The sequence below is a fragment of the Salvelinus alpinus genome, chromosome 7, assembly GCF_045679555.1.
Source record: "Salvelinus alpinus chromosome 7, SLU_Salpinus.1, whole genome shotgun sequence".
Lineage (NCBI taxonomy): Eukaryota > Metazoa > Chordata > Actinopteri > Salmoniformes > Salmonidae > Salvelinus > Salvelinus alpinus.
The window spans coordinates 16,151,354-16,170,651 of NC_092092.1; the positions used below are offsets into that span (position 1 = coordinate 16,151,354).

The 19,298-nt window shown below is 42.2% G+C and overlaps 1 protein-coding gene across 1 annotated transcript; it reads left to right on the forward strand.

The window, feature by feature from the left end:
• Positions 1-421: 421 nt before the first annotated feature.
• On the forward strand, positions 422-12,871 carry LOC139580306 (putative uncharacterized protein DDB_G0290521). Its single transcript, XM_071408846.1, has 2 exons — positions 422-449; positions 12,264-12,871. The coding sequence occupies exons 1-2, from the start codon at positions 422-424 to the stop codon at positions 12,869-12,871; spliced, it is 636 nt and encodes a 211-aa protein (XP_071264947.1).
• The last annotated feature ends 6,427 nt before the right edge of the window (positions 12,872-19,298 follow it).

Here is a 19,298-nt window from a genome sequence, read left to right on the forward strand (position 1 = left end):
AACCACGTTTCTTAAGAAATAAATTGAGGCTCAGGTATACTCTACTAAAAGAGAGATTGTATCAGGAATCAAACAGAGAACACAGATATAAATACACAGGGGATAATGGGGAAGATGGGCGACACCTGGAGGGGGTGGAGACAATCACAACGACAGGGGAAACAGATCAGGGGGTGACAGTCTTTATTTCCTCCAGATATATAAATCTAGTACCAAATGCATAATTTAGACTCACTGAAAATAATAAAACATTAACTGTTGAATTTTTGAAAAAACGCACCCAATATATTGTAATTCCTACAGTGAGACACTTGATTTGGACCCTCCTGTCTTATTTTTCATTATTTGATCCTAGATCAGCACTCATAGTTACAGGATACCTTGTAAATATGGGCCCAGAATTAGACAGCATATAAAGAGGATGGGGGAAGTGATGGTGAATAACCCAGGTAACCCGTATTTCCCTGGTTTAGTTATGTCTAAGAAGGCTAGAAAGGAAGCAAGGAAATCCCGATCGACCTTACTGCCATGGCTATATACTGGGAAATAGGACATAAGACAGCTTCCCTGGTGGTCTAGAGCAGTGTTTCCCTATCCTGGTCCTTGAGTACCCCAAATTCTGGTCCTCGAGTACCCCAATATAAAAAATTCATGAACATAGAAGTGTCTTATATCATTTAAAAGCTTAAATCCTTCCTAATATAACTGCATTGTCCGTTTTACAATAGGCTTTACGGTGAAAGCTTACCATGTGATTGTCTGAGGACAGCGCCCCACATCAACATATTTTTCATCCAGCACAGGCTTCATAAAATCACAAATAGCGATTAAATAAATCACTTACTTTTGAAGATCTTCCTCTGTTTGCAATCCCAAGGGTCCCAGCTACAACATGCATGGCCAATTTGTTAGATAAAATCCTTCTTTATATCCCAAAATGTCTGTTTAGTTTGCGCCATCGATTTCAGTAATCCACTCAATCAACATACAGACAAAGGAGTCCAAAAAGCTACCACTAAACTTCATCCAAACAAGTCAAACGACATTTCTATTTAATCCTCATGGAACTCTAAAATGTAAATAAACTATAATATTTCATACGGAAAGTAGTATGTTCAATAGTAGTATGTTCAATAGTAGTATGTTCAATAGTAGTATGTTCAATAGTAGTATGTTCAATAGTAGTATGTTCAATAGTAGTATGTTCCCTCGCGCGCCGGAAGACTGATATTGTTCCTGTGCTCTTCTCACCAAAACCCCAAATTCTTGTTCATTTTTCAAAAAACAAGCCTGAAACCTTGAATAAAGACTGTTGACATCTAGTGGAAGCCATAGGAATTGCAATCTGGGAGACGGATTTACATAGGAACAATAGGTTTTATTCAGATTTTTGCCTGTCAGATCAATTATGTTATAGTCTCAGACATTATTGTAACAGTTTTCGAAACTTCAAAGTGCTTTCTATCCAATGCTACCAATTATATACATATCCCGGCTTCTGGGCCTGAGTAACAGGCAGTGTACTTTGGGCATGTCAGTCAGGTGGAAATTTAGGAAACTGGACCCTATCCCAGAGAGGTATTTGTCCCTTTGAAGATGGGATGATCTCGCTGCTGAGAGACAGTTCATTCACATCAATCAATTCACATTCACTCTCAATGTCAGCTAAGAGGTTTCCGGAAAGAAATTCAAGGTTCTAGAGGCTATTCAGTTATTTCTGTGGGGAAAGCTTCCCACCCAAACTGAACACGTATGTGTCAACTGTAAATCTCTCTCTGTAAAACCATACAGTTCTCATAATCAGATATCATGCTCCCTCTGTTTATATGGAAGAGAGAGGGAGAGGGAAGCGTGTCGGGCTGAACTTCCCGTGGCAGGCTGATATATGGTTTCTCCAGCCACACAAACAGGTAGTGACTCACAGACACTTTATCAACCTCCCAGCCAACAGCCTGAATCTATAGTGCATACTAACGTCTTCTGCCTCCAAGTGACAAGGCGGAAATGGTCAAATGAACTTCTGAAACTTTAATCTCTTACAACTCAATAATTTAATATCTCAGCCGCCGCCCACTTCAAAGGAATCTCATCCCGTCTCCCTCACCCTCTCCCCTCATTTTCTCCCTCCTCTCCCTCCTTCCCTGACCGAGAAAGACTCCTTTCCCTTCTCTCTCTCCCTCCCTCCCCCCTCTCCCTTCCCCTCCCTCTCTCTCTCTCCTAAGGATTGCATGAATAAAGAGTGCTGCCCTGCAGTTGGAAAGATTCTCTAGTTGAAAATGAGTAATAATCAGAGTCACCTTTATTTGCCAAATACATTTAAACATAGTCAGAATGTTACTTGGTGATATGGTCCTGCTAGTGATAGACAACATCCTCAGAATGTATGGTGTCTACTATCCTGAGTGAGTTAAATCCTCTCCTCCTACCCCTCTTCTTCTCTCCTCCTCCTTCCTCCTGTTCCCCTTCTCTCCTCCTCCCCTCCCCCTCCTCTTCTCTCCTCCTTCCTTCTCCTCCTCCTCTTCTTCTCTCCTCCTCCTTCATCCTATTCCTCTTCTCTCTTCCTCCCCTCCGCCTCCTCTTCTCTCGTCTTCTCTCCTCTTCTCTCCTCTTCTCTCCTCCTCTCTCCACTTCTCTCCCCTTCTCTCCTCCTCCTTCCTCCTCCTCTCCTTCTCCCCTCATCCTCCTCTCCTTCTCCTTCCTCCTCCTCTTCTTCTCTCTTCCTCCCCTCCGCCTCCTCTTCTCTCCTCTTCTCTCCTCCTCCTCCTCTTATTCTCTCCTCCTCCTCCTCCTCTTCTTCTCTCCTCCTCCCTTCCTCCCCCAATTCTCTCCTCCTCCTTCCTCCTCTTCTTCTCTCCTCCTCCTCTTCTTCTCTCCTCCTCCCTTCCTCCCCCTCTTCTCTCCTCCTCCTTCCTCCTCTTCTTCTCTCCTCCTCCTCTTCTTCTCTCCTCCTCCTCCATTCCTCCTATTCCTCTTCTCTCTTCCTCCCCTCCGCCTCCTCTTCTCTCCTCTTCTCTCCTCTTCTCTCCTCTTCTCTCCTCTTATCTCCTCTTCTATCCTTCTTCCTCGTCCTCCTCTTCTCTCCTGCTCCTCCTCTCCTTCTCCTCTCCTCCTCCTCTTCTTCTCTCCTCCACCCCCCCCCTCTTCTCCCCTCCTCCGCGAGGGAGTGGAGGTAAGGGGAGACATTGCATTCAGCTGAATATAAAGGGAGGTCTGAAGTGCTGAGTCATGGTGTTCTATTATTATATTACCCTGTCTCAAACGGTGTCCCCAATGGCACCCTATTCCCTATTACTTTATACTACGGCACTAATCCCTATATAGTACTTTATACTACAGCCCTATTCCCTATAGAGCACTTTATACTACAGCCCTATTCCCTATATAGTACTTTATACTACAGCCCTATTCCCTATATAGTACTTTATACTACAGCCCTATTCCCTATATAGTACTTTATACTACAGCCCTATTCCCTATATAGTACTTTATACTACAGCCGTATTCCCTATATAGTACGTTATGCTACAGCCCTATTCCCTATATAGTACTTTATACTACAGCCCTATTCCCTATATAGTACTTTATACTACAGCCCTATTCCCTATATAGTACTTTATACTACAGCCCTATTCCCTATATAGTACTTTATACTACAGCCCTATTCCCTATATAGTACTTTATACTACAGCCCTATTCCCTATATAGTACCTTATACTACAGCCCTATTCCCTATAGAGCACTTTATACTACAGCCCTATTCCCTATATAGTCCTTTGTACTACAGCATATTCCCTATATAGTACGTTATACTACATCCCTATTCCCTATATAGTACTTTATACTACAGCCCTATTCCCTATATAGTACGTTATGCTACAGCCCTATTCCCTATATAGTACTTTATACTACAGCCCTATTCCCTATATAGTACTTTATACTACAGCATATTCCCTATATAGTACGTTATACTACATCCCTAATCCCTATAGAGCACTTTATACTACAGCCCTATTCCCTATATAGTACGTTATACTACATCCCTAATCCCTATAGAGCACTTTATACTACAGCCCTATTCCCTAATAGTACTTTATATTACAGCCCTATTCCCTATATAGTACTTTATACTACAGCCCTATTCCCTATATAGTACTTTATACTACAGCCCTATTCCCTATATAGTACTTTATACTACAGCTCTAATCCCTATAGAGCACTTTATACTACAGCCCTATTCCCTATATAGTACTTTATACTACAGCCCTATTCCCTATATAGTACTTTATACTACAGCCCTATTCCCTATATAGTACTTTATACTACAGCCCTATTCCCTATATAGTACTTTATACTACAGCCCTATTCCCTATATAGTACTTTATACTACAGCCCTATTCCCTATATAGTCCTTTATACTACAGCCCTATTCCCTATATAGTACTGTATACTACAGCCCTATTCCCTATATAGTACTTTATACTACAGCCCTATTCCCTATATAGTACTTTATACTACAGCCCTATTCCCTATATAGTACTTTATACTACAGCCCTATTCCCTATATAGTACTTTATACTACAGCCCTATTCCCTATATAGTACTTTATACTACAGCCCTATTCCCTATATAGTACTTTATACTACAGCCCTATTCCCTATATAGTACTTTATACTACAGCCCTATTCCCTATATAGTACTTTATACTACAGCCCTATTCCCTATAGAGCACTTTATACTACAGCCATATTCCCTATAGAGCACTTTATACTACAGCCCTATTCCCTATATAGTACGTTATACTACATCCCTAATCCCTATAGAGCACTTTATACTACAGCCCTATTCCCTAATAGTACTTTATACTACAGCCCTATTCCCTATATAGTACTTTATACTACAGCCCTATTCCCTATATAGTACTTTATACTACAGCCCTATTCCCTATAGAGCACTTTATACTACAGCCATATTCCCTATATAGTACTTTATACTACAGCCCTATTCCCTATAGAGCACTTTATACTACAGCCCTATTCCCTATATAGTACGTTATACTACATCCCTAATCCCTATAGAGCACTTTATACTACAGCCCTATTCCCTAATAGTACTTTATACTACAGCCCTATTCCCTATATAGTACTTTATACTACAGCCCTATTCCCTATATAGTACTTTATACTACAGCCCTATTCCCTATAGAGCACTTTATACTACATCCCTATTCCCTATATAGTACTTTATACTACAGCCCTATTCCCTATATAGTACTTTACACTACAGCCATATTCCCTATAGAGCACTTTATACTACAGCCCTATTCCCTATATAGTACTTTATACTACAGCCCTATTCCCTATATAGTCCTTTATACTACAGCCCTATTCCCTATATAGTACTTTATACTACAGCCCTATTCCCTATAGAGCACTTTATACTACAGCACTAATCCCTATAGAGCACTTTATACTACAGCCCTATTCCCTATATAGTCCTTTATACTACAGCCCTATTCCCTATATAGTACTTTATACTACAGCCCTATTCCCTATATAGTACTTTATACTACAGCCCTATTCCCTATAGAGCACTTTATACTACAGCCCTATTCCCTATATAGTACTTTATACTACAGCCCTATTCCCTATATAGTACTTTATACTACAGCCCTATTCCCTATATAGTACTTTATACTACAGCCCTATTCCCTATAGAGCACTTTATACTACAGCCCTATTCCCTATATAGTACTTTATACTACAGCCCTATTCCCTATATAGTACTTTATACTACAGCCCTATTCCCTGTATAGTACTTTATACTACAGCCCTATTCCCTATATAGTACTTTATACTACAGCCCTATTCCCTGTATAGTACTTTATACTACAGCCCTATTCCCTAATAGTACTTTATACTACAGCCCTATTCCCTATAGAGCACTTTATACTACAGCCCTATTCCCTAATAGTACTTTATACTACAGCCCTATTCCCTATATAGTACTTTATACTACAGCCCTATTCCCTATATAGTACATTATACTACAGCCCTATTCCCTATATAGTACTTTATACTACAGCCATATTCCCTATATAGTACGTTATACTACAGCATATTCCCTATATAGTACGTTATACTACATCCCTATTCCCTATATAGTACTTTATACTACAGCATATTCCCTATATAGTACGTTATACTACATCCCTATTCCCTATATAGTACTTTATACTACAGCCCTATTCCCTATATAGTACTTTATACTACAGCCCTATTCCCTATATAGTACTTTATACTACAGCCCTATTCCCTATAGAGCACTTTATACTACAGCCCTATTCCCTAATAGTACTTTATACTACAGCCCTATTCGCTATATAGTACTTTATACTACAGCCCTATTCCCTATAGAGCACTTTATACTACAGCCCTATTCCCCAATAGTACTTTATACTACAGCCCTATTCCCTATAGAGCACTTTATACTACAGCCCTATTCCCTAATAGTACTTTATACTACAGCCCTATTCCCTATATAGTACTTTATACTACAGCCCTATTCCCTATATAGTACTTTATACTACAGCCCTATTCCCTATATAGTACTTTATACTACAGCCCTATTCCCTATATAGTACTTTATACTACAGCCTTATTCCCTATATAGTACTTTATACTACAGCCCTATTTCCTATTATAGTACTTTATACTACATCCCTATTCCCTATATAGTACTTTATACTACAGCCCTATTCCCTATATAGTACTTTATACTACAGCCCTATTCCCTATATAGTACTTTATACTACAGCCTATTCCCTATATAGTACTTTATACTACATCCCTATTCCCTATATAGTACTTTATACTACAGCCCTATTCCCTATATAGTACTTTATACTACAGCCCTATTCCCTATATAGTACTTTATACTACAGCCCTATTCCCTATATAGTACTTTATACTACAGCCCTATTCCCTATATAGTCCTTTATACTACAGCCATATTCCCTATATAGTACTTTATACTACAGCCCTATTCCCTGTATAGTACTTTATACTACAGCGCTATTCCCTATATAGTACTTTATACTACAGCCCTATTTCCTATTATAGTACTTTATACTACAGCCCTATTCCCTATATAGTACTTTATACTACAGCCCTATTCCCTATATAGTACTTTATACTACAGCCCTATTCCCTTTATAGTACTTTATACTACAACCCTATTCCCTATATAGTACTTTATACTACAGCCCTATTCCCTATAGAGCACTTTATACTACAGCCCTATTCCCTATATAGTACTTTATACTACAGCCCTATTCCCTATATAGTACTTTATACTACAGCCCTATTCCCTATATAGTACTTTATACTACAGCCCTATTCCCTATATAGTACTTTATACTACAGCCCTATTCCCTATATAGTACTTTATACTACAGCCCTATTCCCTATATAGTACGTTATGCTACAGCCCTATTCCCTATATAGTACTTTATACTACAGCATATTCCCTATATAGTACGTTATACTACATCCCTATTCCCTATATAGTACTTTATACTACAGCCCTATTCGCTATATAGTACTTTATACTACAGCCCTATTCCCTATAGAGCACTTTATACTACAGCCCTATTCCCTAATAGTACTTTATACTACAGCCCTATTCCCTATAGAGCACTTTATACTACAGCCCTATTCCCTAATAGTACTTTATACTACAGCCCTATTCCCTATATAGTACTTTATACTACAGCCCTATTCCCTATATAGTACTTTATACTACAGCCCTATTCCCTATATAGTACTTTATACTACAGCCCTATTCCCTATATAGTACTTTATACTACAGCCTTATTCCCTATATAGTACTTTATACTACAGCCTATTCCCTATATAGTACTTTATACTACATCCCTATTCCCTATATAGTACTTTATACTACAGCCCTATTCCCTATATAGTACTTTATACTACAGCCCTATTCCCTATATAGTACTTTATACTACAGCCCTATTCCCTATATAGTACTTTATACTACAGCCCTATTCCCTATATAGTCCTTTATACTACAGCCATATTCCCTATATAGTACTTTATACTACAGCCCTATTCCCTGTATAGTACTTTATACTACAGCGCTATTCCCTATATAGTACTTTATACTACAGCCCTATTTCCTATTATAGTACTTTATACTACAGCCCTATTCCCTATATAGTACTTTATACTACAGCCCTATTCCCTCTATAGTACTTTATACTACAGCCCTATTCCCTTTATAGTACTTTATACTACAACCCTATTCCCTATATAGTACTTTATACTACAGCCCTATTCCCTATAGAGCACTTTATACTACAGCCCTATTCCCTATATAGTACTTTATACTACAGCCCTATTCCCTATATAGTACTTTATACTACAGCCCTATTCCCTATATAGTACTTTATACTACAGCCCTATTCCCTATATAGTACTTTATACTACAGCCCTATTCCCTATATAGTACTTTATACTACAGCCCTATTCCCTATATAGTACGTTATGCTACAGCCCTATTCCCTATATAGTACTTTATACTACAGCATATTCCCTATATAGTACGTTATACTACATCCCTATTCCCTATATAGTACTTTATACTACAGCCCTATTCCCTATATAGTACTTTATACTACAGCCCTATTCCCTATATAGTACTTTATACTACAGCCCTATTCCCTATAGAGCACTTTATACTACAGCCCTATTCCCTAATAGTACTTTATACTACAGCCCTATTCCCTATATAGTACTTTATACTACAGCCCTATTCCCTATATAGTACTTTATACTACAGCCCTATTCCCTATAGAGCACTTTATACTACAGCCCTATTCCCTAATAGTACTTTATACTACAGCCCTATTCCCTATATAGTACTTTATACTACAGCCCTATTCCCTATAGAGCACTTTATACTACAGCCCTATTCCCTAATAGTACTTTATACTACAGCCCTATTCCCTATAGAGCACTTTATACTACAGCCCTATTCCCTATATAGTACTTTATACTACAGCCCTATTCCCTATAGAGCACTTTATACTACAGCCCTATTCCCTAATAGTACTTTATACTACAGCCCTATTCCCTATATAGTACTTTATACTACAGCCCTATTCCCTATATAGTACTTTATACTACAGCCGTATTCCCTAATAGTACTTTATACTACAGCCCTATTCCCTATAGAGCACTTTATACTACAGCCCTATTCCCTAATAGTACTTTATACTACAGCCCTATTCCCTATATAGTACTTTATACTACAGCCCTATTCCCTATATAGTACTTTATACTACAGCCCTATTCCCTATATAGTACTTTATACTACAGCCCTATTCCCTATATAGTACTTTATACTACAGCCTTATTCCCTATATAGTATTTTATACTACAGCCTATTCCCTATATAGTACTTTATACTACATCCCTATTCCCTATATAGTACTTTATACTACAGCCCTATTCCCTATATAGTACTTTATACTACAGCCCTATTCCCTATATAGTACTTTATACTACAGCCCTATTCCCTATATAGTCCTTTATACTACAGCCATATTCCCTATATACTACTTTATACTACAGCCCTATTCCCTGTATAGTACTTTATACTACAGCGCTATTCCCTATATAGTACTTTATACTACAGCCCTATTTCCTATTATAGTACTTTATACTACAGCCCTATTCCCTATATAGTACTTTATACTACAGCCCTATTCCCTATAGAGCACTTTATACTACAGCCCTATTCCCTATATAGTACGTTATACTACATCCCTATTCCCTGTATAGTACTTTATACTACAGCCCTATTCCCTATATAGTACTTTATACTACAACCCTATTCCCTATATAGTACTTTATACTACAGCCATATTCCCTATATAGTACTTTATACTACAGCCCTATTCCCTATATAGTACTTTATACTACAGCCCTATTCCCTATATAGTACTTTATACTACAGCCCTATTCCCTATATAGTACTTTATACTACAACCCTATTCCCTATATAGTACTTTATACTACAGCCCTATTCCCTATATAGTACTTTATACTACAGCCATATTCCCTATATAGTACTTTATACTACAGCCCTATTCCCTATATAGTACTTTATACTACAGCCCTTATCCCTATATAGTACTTTATACTTCAGCCCTATTCCCTATATAGTACTTTATACTACAGCCCTATTCCCTATAGAGCACTTTATACTACAGCCCTATTCCCTATATAGTCCTTTATACTACAGCCATATTCCCTGTATAGTACTTTATACTACAGCCCTATTCCCTATATAGTACTTTATACTACAGCCCTATTCCCTATATAGTACTTTATACTACAGCCCTATTCCCTATATAGTACTTTATACTACAGCCCTATTCCCTATATAGTACTTTATACTACAGCCCTATTCCCTATAGAGCACTTTATACTACAGCCCTATTCCCTATATAGTCCTTTATACTACAGCCCTATTCCCTATAGAGCACTTTATACTACAGCCCTATTCCCTATATAGTCCTTTATACTACAGCCCTATTCCCTATAGAGCACTTTATACTACAGCCCTATTCCCTATATAGTACTTTATACTACAGCCCTATTCCCTATATAGTACTTTATACTACAGCCCTATTCCCTATATAGTCCTTTATACTACAGCCCTATTCCCTATATAGTACTTTATACTACAGCCCTATTCCCTATATAGTACTTTATACTACAGCCCTATTCCCTATATAGTACTTTATACTACAGCCCTATTCCCTATATAGTCCTTTATACTACAGCCCTATTCCCTATATAGTACTTTATACTACAGCCCTATTCCCTATAGAGCACTTTATACTACAGCCCTATTCCCTATATAGTACTTTATACTACAGCCCTATTCCCTATATAGTACTTTATACTACAGCCCTATTCCCTATATAGTACTTTATACTACAGCCCTATTCCCTATATAGTACTTTATACTACAGCCCTATTCCCTATATAGTACTTTATACTACAGCCCTATTCCCTATATAGTACTTTATACTACAGCCCTATTCCCTATATAGTACTTTATACTACAGCCCTATTCCCTATATAGTACTTTATACTACAGCCATATTCCTTATAGAGCACTATATACTACAGCCCTATTCCCTATATAGTCCTTTATACTACAGCCCTATTCCCTATATAGTCCTTTATACTACAGCCCTATTCCCTGTATAGTACTTTATACTACAGCCCTATTCCCTATATAGTACTTTATACTACAGCCCTATTCCCTATATAGTACTTTATACTACAGCCCTATTCCCTATATAGTACTTTATACTACAGCCCTATTCCCTATATAGTACTTTATACTACAGCCATATTCCCTATACAGTACTTTTTACTACAGCCCTATTCCCTATAGAGCACTTTTTACTACAGCCCTATTCCGTATATAGTACTGTATACTACAGCCATATTCCCTGTATAGTACTTTTTACTACAGCCCTATTCCCTATATAGTGCACTACTTTATACTACAGCCCATTTCCCTATATAGTGCACTACTTTTTACTACAGCCCTATTCCCTATATAGTGCACTACTTTATACTACAGCCCTATTCCCTGTATAGTACTTTATACTACAGCCCTATTCCCTATATAGTCCTTTATACTACAGCCCTATTCCCTATATAGTACTTTATACTACAGCCCTATTCCCTATATAGTACTTTATACTACAGCCCTATTCCCTATATAGTACTTTATACTACAGCCCTATTCCCTATATAGTACTTTATACTACAGCCCTATTCCCTATATAGTACTTTATACTACAGCCCTATTCCCTATATAGTACTTTATACTACAGCCCTATTCCCTGTATAGTACTTTATACTACAGCCCTATTCCCTATATAGTCCTTTATACTACAGCCCTATTCCCTATATAGTCCTTTATACTACAGCCCAGAACCCCAGCCAGTACCCTAGTCCCTCAGCCTGGCTGCAGAACCCCAGCCAGTACCCTACACCCTCAGCCTGGCTGCAGAACCCCAGCCAGTACCCTACACCCTCAGCCAGTACCCTAGTCCCTCAGCCTGGCTGCTGAACCCCAGCCAGTACCCCACTCCCTCAGCCTGGCTGCAGAATCCCAGCCAATACCCTCCTCCCTCAGCCAATACCCTACTCCCTCAGCCTGGCTGCAGAACACAAGCCAGTACCCTAGTCCCTCAGCCTGGCTGCAGAACCCCAGCCAGTCCCCTACTCCCTCAGCCTGGCTGCAGAACCCCAGCCAGTACCCTACACCCTCAGCCTGGCTGCAGAACCCCAGCCAGTCCCCTACACCCTCAGCCTGGCTGCAGAACCCCAGCCAGTCCCCTACTCCCTCAGCCTGGCTGCAGAACCCCAGCCAGTACCCTACACCCTCAGCCTGGCTGCAGAACCCCAGCCAGTCCCCTACTCCCTCAGCCTGGCTGCAGAACCCCAGCCAGTCCCCTACACCCTCAGCCTGGCTGCAGAACCCCAGCCAGTACCCTACCCCCTCAGCCTGGCTGCAGAACCCCAGCCAGTACCCTACACCCTCAGCCTGGCTGCAGAACCCCAGCCAGTACCCTACACCCTCAGCCTGGCTGCAGAACCCCAGCCAGTCCCCTACTCCCTCAGCCTGGCTGCAGAACCCCAGCCAGTACCCTACACCCTCAGCCTGGCTGCAGAACCCCAGCCAGTCCCCTACTCCCTCAGCCTGGCTGCAGAACCCCAGCCAGTACCCTACCCCCTCAGTTCCTGTTGCTCTGGGTTTCTGAGACCTTGTCTGAATTTGAGTGTTGCGATGTGGGCCACACGGCCTTGAATGTAAATCCTTCTGCATTATCAGGAACGAGGGAGAAGGGGTGGGGTAGGGGGGTAGAGAGAGAGCAGGAGAGAGAGTGAGAGAGCGAGAGAGAGGGGAAAGAGAGAGGGGAAAGATAATCGTTTATGAAATGCCCTTGGAAAAATGTGTCAAATCCAGATGCAGCCAAACCGGTAAGCTCGGAAAGAATTAGATAACCACACAGGCGAAAGAGAGATGAGAGCAATGAAGGGAGAGAGAGAGAGCAAGTGAGAAAGAGAGACAGGGAGAGGAGAGAGAGAGGTAATGGAAGGGAGAGAGACAGAGCAAGTGAGAAAGAGAGACAGGGAGAGGAGAGAGAGAGGTAATGGAAGGGAGAGAGACAGAGGGAGAGAGGTAATGGAAGGGAGAGAGACAGAGGGAGAGAGGTAATGGAAGGGAGAGAGACAGAGCAAGTGAGAAAGAGAGACAGGGAGAGGAAGGGAGAGAGAGAGACAGGGAGAGAAGAGAGAGAGAGAGGTAATGGAAGGGAGAGAGAGAGACAGGGAGAGGAGAGAGAGAGGTAATGGAAGGGAGAGAGAGAGACAGGGAGAGGAGAGAGAGAGGTAATGGAAGGGAGAGAGAGAGAGAGGTAATGGAAGGGAGAGAGAGAGGTAATGGAAGGGAGAGAGAGAGCATCCACTTATTGGCAGTCTGATTGTTTTGTTCTGTCAGTCTGAACAACAGCAGCAACAAAGTCTACAGTGACGTTCTCACCCCCCCGAACACACACATGCAATACATACAGGACCAGTCAAAAGTTTCAGAACACCGACTCATTCTAGGGTTTTTCTTTATTTTGACTATTTTCTACGTTGTAGAATAATAGTGAAGACATCAAAACTATGAAATAACACATATGTAATAGTGTAATAAACAAAAAACTGTATTTTATATTTGAGATTCTTCAAAATAGCCACCCTTTGCCTTGATGACAGCTTTGCACACTCTTGGCATTCTCTCAACCAGCTTCACTTGGAATTGGGACTCATCAGACCATAGGGTACATTTCCACCGGTCGAATGTCCATTACTGGTGTCCTTTAGTGGTGGTTTCTTTGCAGCAATTCGACCATGAAGGCCTGATTCACACATTGTCCTCTGAACAGTTGATGTTGAGATGTGTCTGTTACTTGAACTCTGTGAAGCATTTATTTGGGCTGCAATTTCTGAGGCTGGTAACTCTAATGAACTTATCCTCTGCAGCAGAGGTAACTCTGGGTCTTCCTTTCCTGCGGCGGTCCTCATGAGAGACAGTTTCATCATAACGCGACTGAACTTGAAGAAACGTTCAAAGTTCTTGAAATGTTCCGGATTGACTGACCTTCATGTCTTAAAATAATGATGGACTGTCGTTTCTCTTTGCTTATTTGAGCTGTTCATGCCATAATATGGACTTGGTCTTTTACCAAATAGGGCTATCTTCTGTATACCATCGCTACCTTGTCACAACACAACCGATTGGCTCAAACACATTAAGAAACCATCTGAAACCAGGAATAACCATCAACTATAATAGTTACATTAAAATGAAAAGGTTGATATAACATTCCCAAGGGAGCCAGGTGAGCCTCTATTTACAGTGTTGATTTAGTTTAATAAAATATATTAGGGCACCCTGGAGGTGATGTTATGTGTTAACAGTACACCACCCTGGAGGTGATGTTATGTGTTAACAGTACACCACCCTGGAGGTGATGTTATGTGTTAACAGTACACCACCCTGGAGATGATGTTATGTGTTAACAGTACACCACCCTGGAGGTGATGTTATGTGTTAACAGTACACCACCCTGGAGGTGATGTTATGTGTTAACAGTAAACCACCCTGGAGGTGATGTTATGTGTTAACAGTACACCACCCTGGAGGTGATGTTATGTGTTAACAGTACACCACCCTGGAGGTGATGTTATGTGTTAACAGTACACCACCCTGGAGATGATGTTATGTGTTAACAGTACACCACCCTGGAGGTGATGTTATGTGTTAACAGTACACCACCCTGGAGGTGATGTTATGTGTTAACAGTACACCACCCTGGAGGTGATGTTATGTGTTAACAGTACACCACCCTGGAGGTGATGTTATGTGTTAACAGTAAACCACCCTGGAGGTGATGTTATGTGTTAACAGTACACCACCCTGGAGGTGATGTTATGTGTTAACAGTAAACCACCCTGGAGGTGATGTTATGTGTTAACAGTAAACCACCCTGGAGGTGATGTTATGTGTTAACAGTACACCACCCTGGAGGTGATGTTATGTGTTAACAGTAAACCACCCTGGAGGTGATGTTATGTGGTAACAGTAAACCACCCTGGAGGTGATGTTATGTGTTAACAGTACACCACCCTGGAGGTGATGTTATGTGTTAACAGTACACCACCCTGGAGGTGATGCTATGTGTTAACAGTACGGTACACCACCCTGGAGGTGTTAACAGTACACCTGCCTGTCTGTTTGCCAGCAAGTTTAATGATGGTGTTGGAGTTGTGTTTGCCGCAGTCGTGGGTGGACACAGAGTACATGAAGGGACTAAGGTTGCACCCCCCCTGAGGCGTCTCCGTGTTTAGGGTCAGTGTGGGGAAGCCCGTCGGAAGTCCAGGATCCAGTTGCAGAGGTGAGGTGTTTAGTCCCAGTTTAGTCCCAGGGTCCTTGGCTTAGTGATGAGCTTTCATGGCACTATGGTGTTGAACGCTGAGCTGTAGTCAATGAACAGAATTCCCACATAGGTGTTCCTTTTCTCCAGGTGGAAAGGACAGTGTGGACCTCTCCTCTGTCCTCTCCTCTCTTCCCCTCCCCTCCCTTCACTTCCTCTCCACTCCCTTCACTTCCTCTCCCCTCCCCTCTCCTCTCCTCTCCTCTCCTCTCCTCTCCTCTCCTCTCCTCTCCTCTCCTCTCCTCTCCTCTCCTCTCCTCTCCTCTCCTCTCCTCCCAACCCACCACATTGTGTACAGAAGTATTATAACTCTCTCTGACCCTGTGGCTCTCCTCCCCTCTCCTCTCCTCCCCACCCACCACATTGTGTACAGAAGTATTATAACTCTCTCTGACCCTGTGGCTCTCCTCCCCTCTCCTCTCCTCCCCACCCACCACATTGTGTACAGAAGTATTATAACTCTCTCTGACCCTGTGGCTCTCCTCCCCTCTCCTCTCCTCCCCACCCACCACATTGTGTACAGAAGTATTATAACTCTCTCTGACCCTGTGGCTCTCCTCCCCTCTCCTCTCCTCCCCACCCACCACATTGTGTACAGAAGTATTATAACTCTCTCTGACCCTGTGGCTCTCCTCCCCTCTCCTCTCCTCCCCACCCACCATATTGTGTACAGAAGTATTATAACTCTCTCTGACCCTGTGGCTCTCCTCCCCTCTCCTCTCCTCCCCACCCACCACATTGTGTACAGAAGTATTATAACTCTCTCTGACCCTGTGGCTCTCCTCTCCTGTCCTTTTCCTGGTGCTGACACCTGACATTTCCAGCAAGCCTCTGATACATTCTTCTCCAGGATTTATCTCTGTTAATAGGGGAATGCTGTCAGACTGCCTGCTATCACTGACACCCAACCCCCAGTTGTCACCACCAGCCTGGCCTCTCTCTCTCTCTCTCTCACTCCTTCCCTCTCTCTGGAATGCTTGACTCAATGCCTAGGCTTACTCAAACTCACACTCAGCCAGAAATATCCTCTCTCCCATGTCCCTCTCCCTCGCTCCCTTCCTCTCTTGCTGAACATATCCCATGGCTCAACAGACAAGCTTCCACTCCGCTGAATGACATTGGTTCGTTCTCTCCACAACCCACAAAGAGAGAGAGGGAGAGAAGGAGGGAAAGAGAGAGGGAGAGAAGGAGGGAAAGAGGGAGGGAGAGTTGGAAATGTTGCTCATTTGTTATTTTCTCCCTTTTCAAGGCTGAAACTGAACTTCTTGTTGAAAGGTAAATGAGCATCATCTGGTGAGTGGAACTGAGTGGAACTGAGTGGAACTTGCTGTTCAGGCCTTGAATTTCCCAGCGACCATGGCTGTGGATGCCCCCTGGTGTGGCCGTAATGCCCCCTGGTGTGGCCTTAATGCCCCCTGGTGTGGCCGTAATGCCCCCTTGTGTGGCCTTAATGCCCCCTGGTGTGGCCGTAATGCCCCCTGGTGTGGCCTTAAGGCCGTAATGCCCCCTGGTGTGGCCGTAATGCCCCCTGGTGTGGCCGTAATGCCCCCTGGTGTGGCCGTAATGCCCCCTGGTGAGGCCGTTATGCCCCCTGGTGAGGCCGTTATGCCCCCTGGTGTGGCCGTAATGCCCCCTAAAAACATCCATGCCGTTATGCCCTTGGGCTGAATATAAAAATTAAAATGACCTTCTCCCTGCTGCCAATCCAGGTGCTCCAAAGTCACCTCTCACTCACATGGCTGTCTCATTTATAGCAGGTCTTATTAAACAATGCCCGTCATGTGATCGGGTCCATCTCAGGCTTCCCAGCTCCGAAGTAGGCTACTAGTGAAGACAGACACATCGAAGTAGGCTAATAGTGAAGACAGACACATCGAAGTAGGCTAATAGTGAAGAAAGACACATCGAAGTAGGCTACTAGGGAAGACAGACACATCAAAGTAGGCTACTAGTGAAGACAGACACATCGAAGTAGGCTGCTAGTGAAGACAGACACATTGAAGTAGGCTGCTAGTGAAGACAGACACATCGAAGTAGGCTGCTAGTGAAGACAGACACATCGAAGTAGGCTACCAGTGAAGACAGACACATCGAAGTAGGCTAATAGTGAAGACAGACACATCGAAGTAGGCTAATAGTGAAGACAGACACATCGAAGTAGGCTGCTAGTGAAGACAGACACATCGAAGTAGGCTACTAGTGAAGACAGACACATCGAAGTAGGCTACTAGTGAAGACAGACACATCGAAGTAGGCTGCTAGTGAAGACAGACACATCGAAGTAGGCTACTAGTGAAGACATACACATCGAAGTAGGCTAATAGTGAAGACAGACACATCGAAGTAGGCTGCTAGTGAAGACAGACACTTCGAAGTAGGCTACTAGTGAAGACAGACACATTGAAGTAGGCTGCTAGTGAAGACAGACACATCGAAGTAGGCTACTAGTGAAGACAGACACATCGAAGTAGGCTACTAGTGAAGACAGACACATCGAAGTAGGCTGCTAGTGAAGACAGACACATCGAAGTAGGCTACTAGTGAAGACAGACACATCGAAGTAGGCTACTAGTGAAGACAGACACATCGAAGTAGGCTGCTAGTGAAGACAGACACATCGAAGTAGGCTGCTAGTGAAGACAGACACATCGAAGTAGGCTACTAGTGAAGACAGACACATCGAAGTAAGCTGCTAGTGAAGACAGACACATCGAAGTAGGCTGCTAGTTAAGACAGACACATCGAAGTAGGCTACTAGTGAAGACAGACACATCGAAGTAGGCTACTAGTGAAGACAGACACATCGAAGTAGGCTGCTAGTGAAGACAGACACATCGAAGTAGGCTACTAGTGAAGACAGACACATCGAAGTAGGCTACTAGTGAAGACAGACACATCGAAGTAGGCTGCTAGTGAAAATAGACACATCGAAGTAGGCTACTAGTGAAGACAGACACATCGAAGTAGGCTGCTTGTGAAGACAGACACATCGAAGTAGGCTACTAGTGAAGACAGACACATCGAAGTAGGCTACTAGTGAAGACAGACACATCGAAGTAGGCTAATAGTGAAGACAGAAACATCGAAGTAGGCTGCGAGTGAAGACAGACACATCGAAGTAGGCTGCTAGTGAAGACAGACACATCGAAGTAGACTGCTAGTGAAGACAGACACATCGAAGTAAGCTGCTAGTGAAGAAAGACACATCGAAGTAGGCTGCTAGTGAAGACAGACACATCGAAGTAGGCTACTAGTGAAAATAGACACATCGAAGTAGGCTAATAGTGAAGACAGACACATCGAAGTAGGTTGCTAGTGAAGACAGAAACATCGAAGTAGGCTGCTAGTGAAGACAGACACATCGAAGTAGGCTGCTAATGAAGACAGACACATCGAAGTAGACTGCTAGTGAAGACAGACACATCGAAGTAAGCTGCTAGTGAAGACAGACACATCGAAGTAGGCTGCTAGTTAAGACAGACACATCGAAGTAGGCTACTAGTGAAGACAGACACATCGAAGTAGGCTGCTAGTTAAGACAGACACATCGAAGTAGGCTACTAGTGAAGACAGACACATCGAAGTAGGCTACTAGTGAAGACAGACACATCGAAGTAGGCTGCTAGTGAAGACAGACACATCGAAGTAGGCTACTAGTGAAGACAGACACATCGAAGTAGGCTGCTAGTGAAAATAGACACAT

Bases quoted from the DNA above. Each gene is read 5' to 3' on its own strand.
- LOC139580306 (XM_071408846.1), top strand. From the start codon at position 422: ATGGGGGAAGTGATGGTGAATAACCCAG. The intron at 450-12,263 runs GTAACCCGTATT...CTACTCCCTCAG, and splicing joins AGTGATGGTGAATAACCCAG to CCTGGCTGCAGAACACAAGC.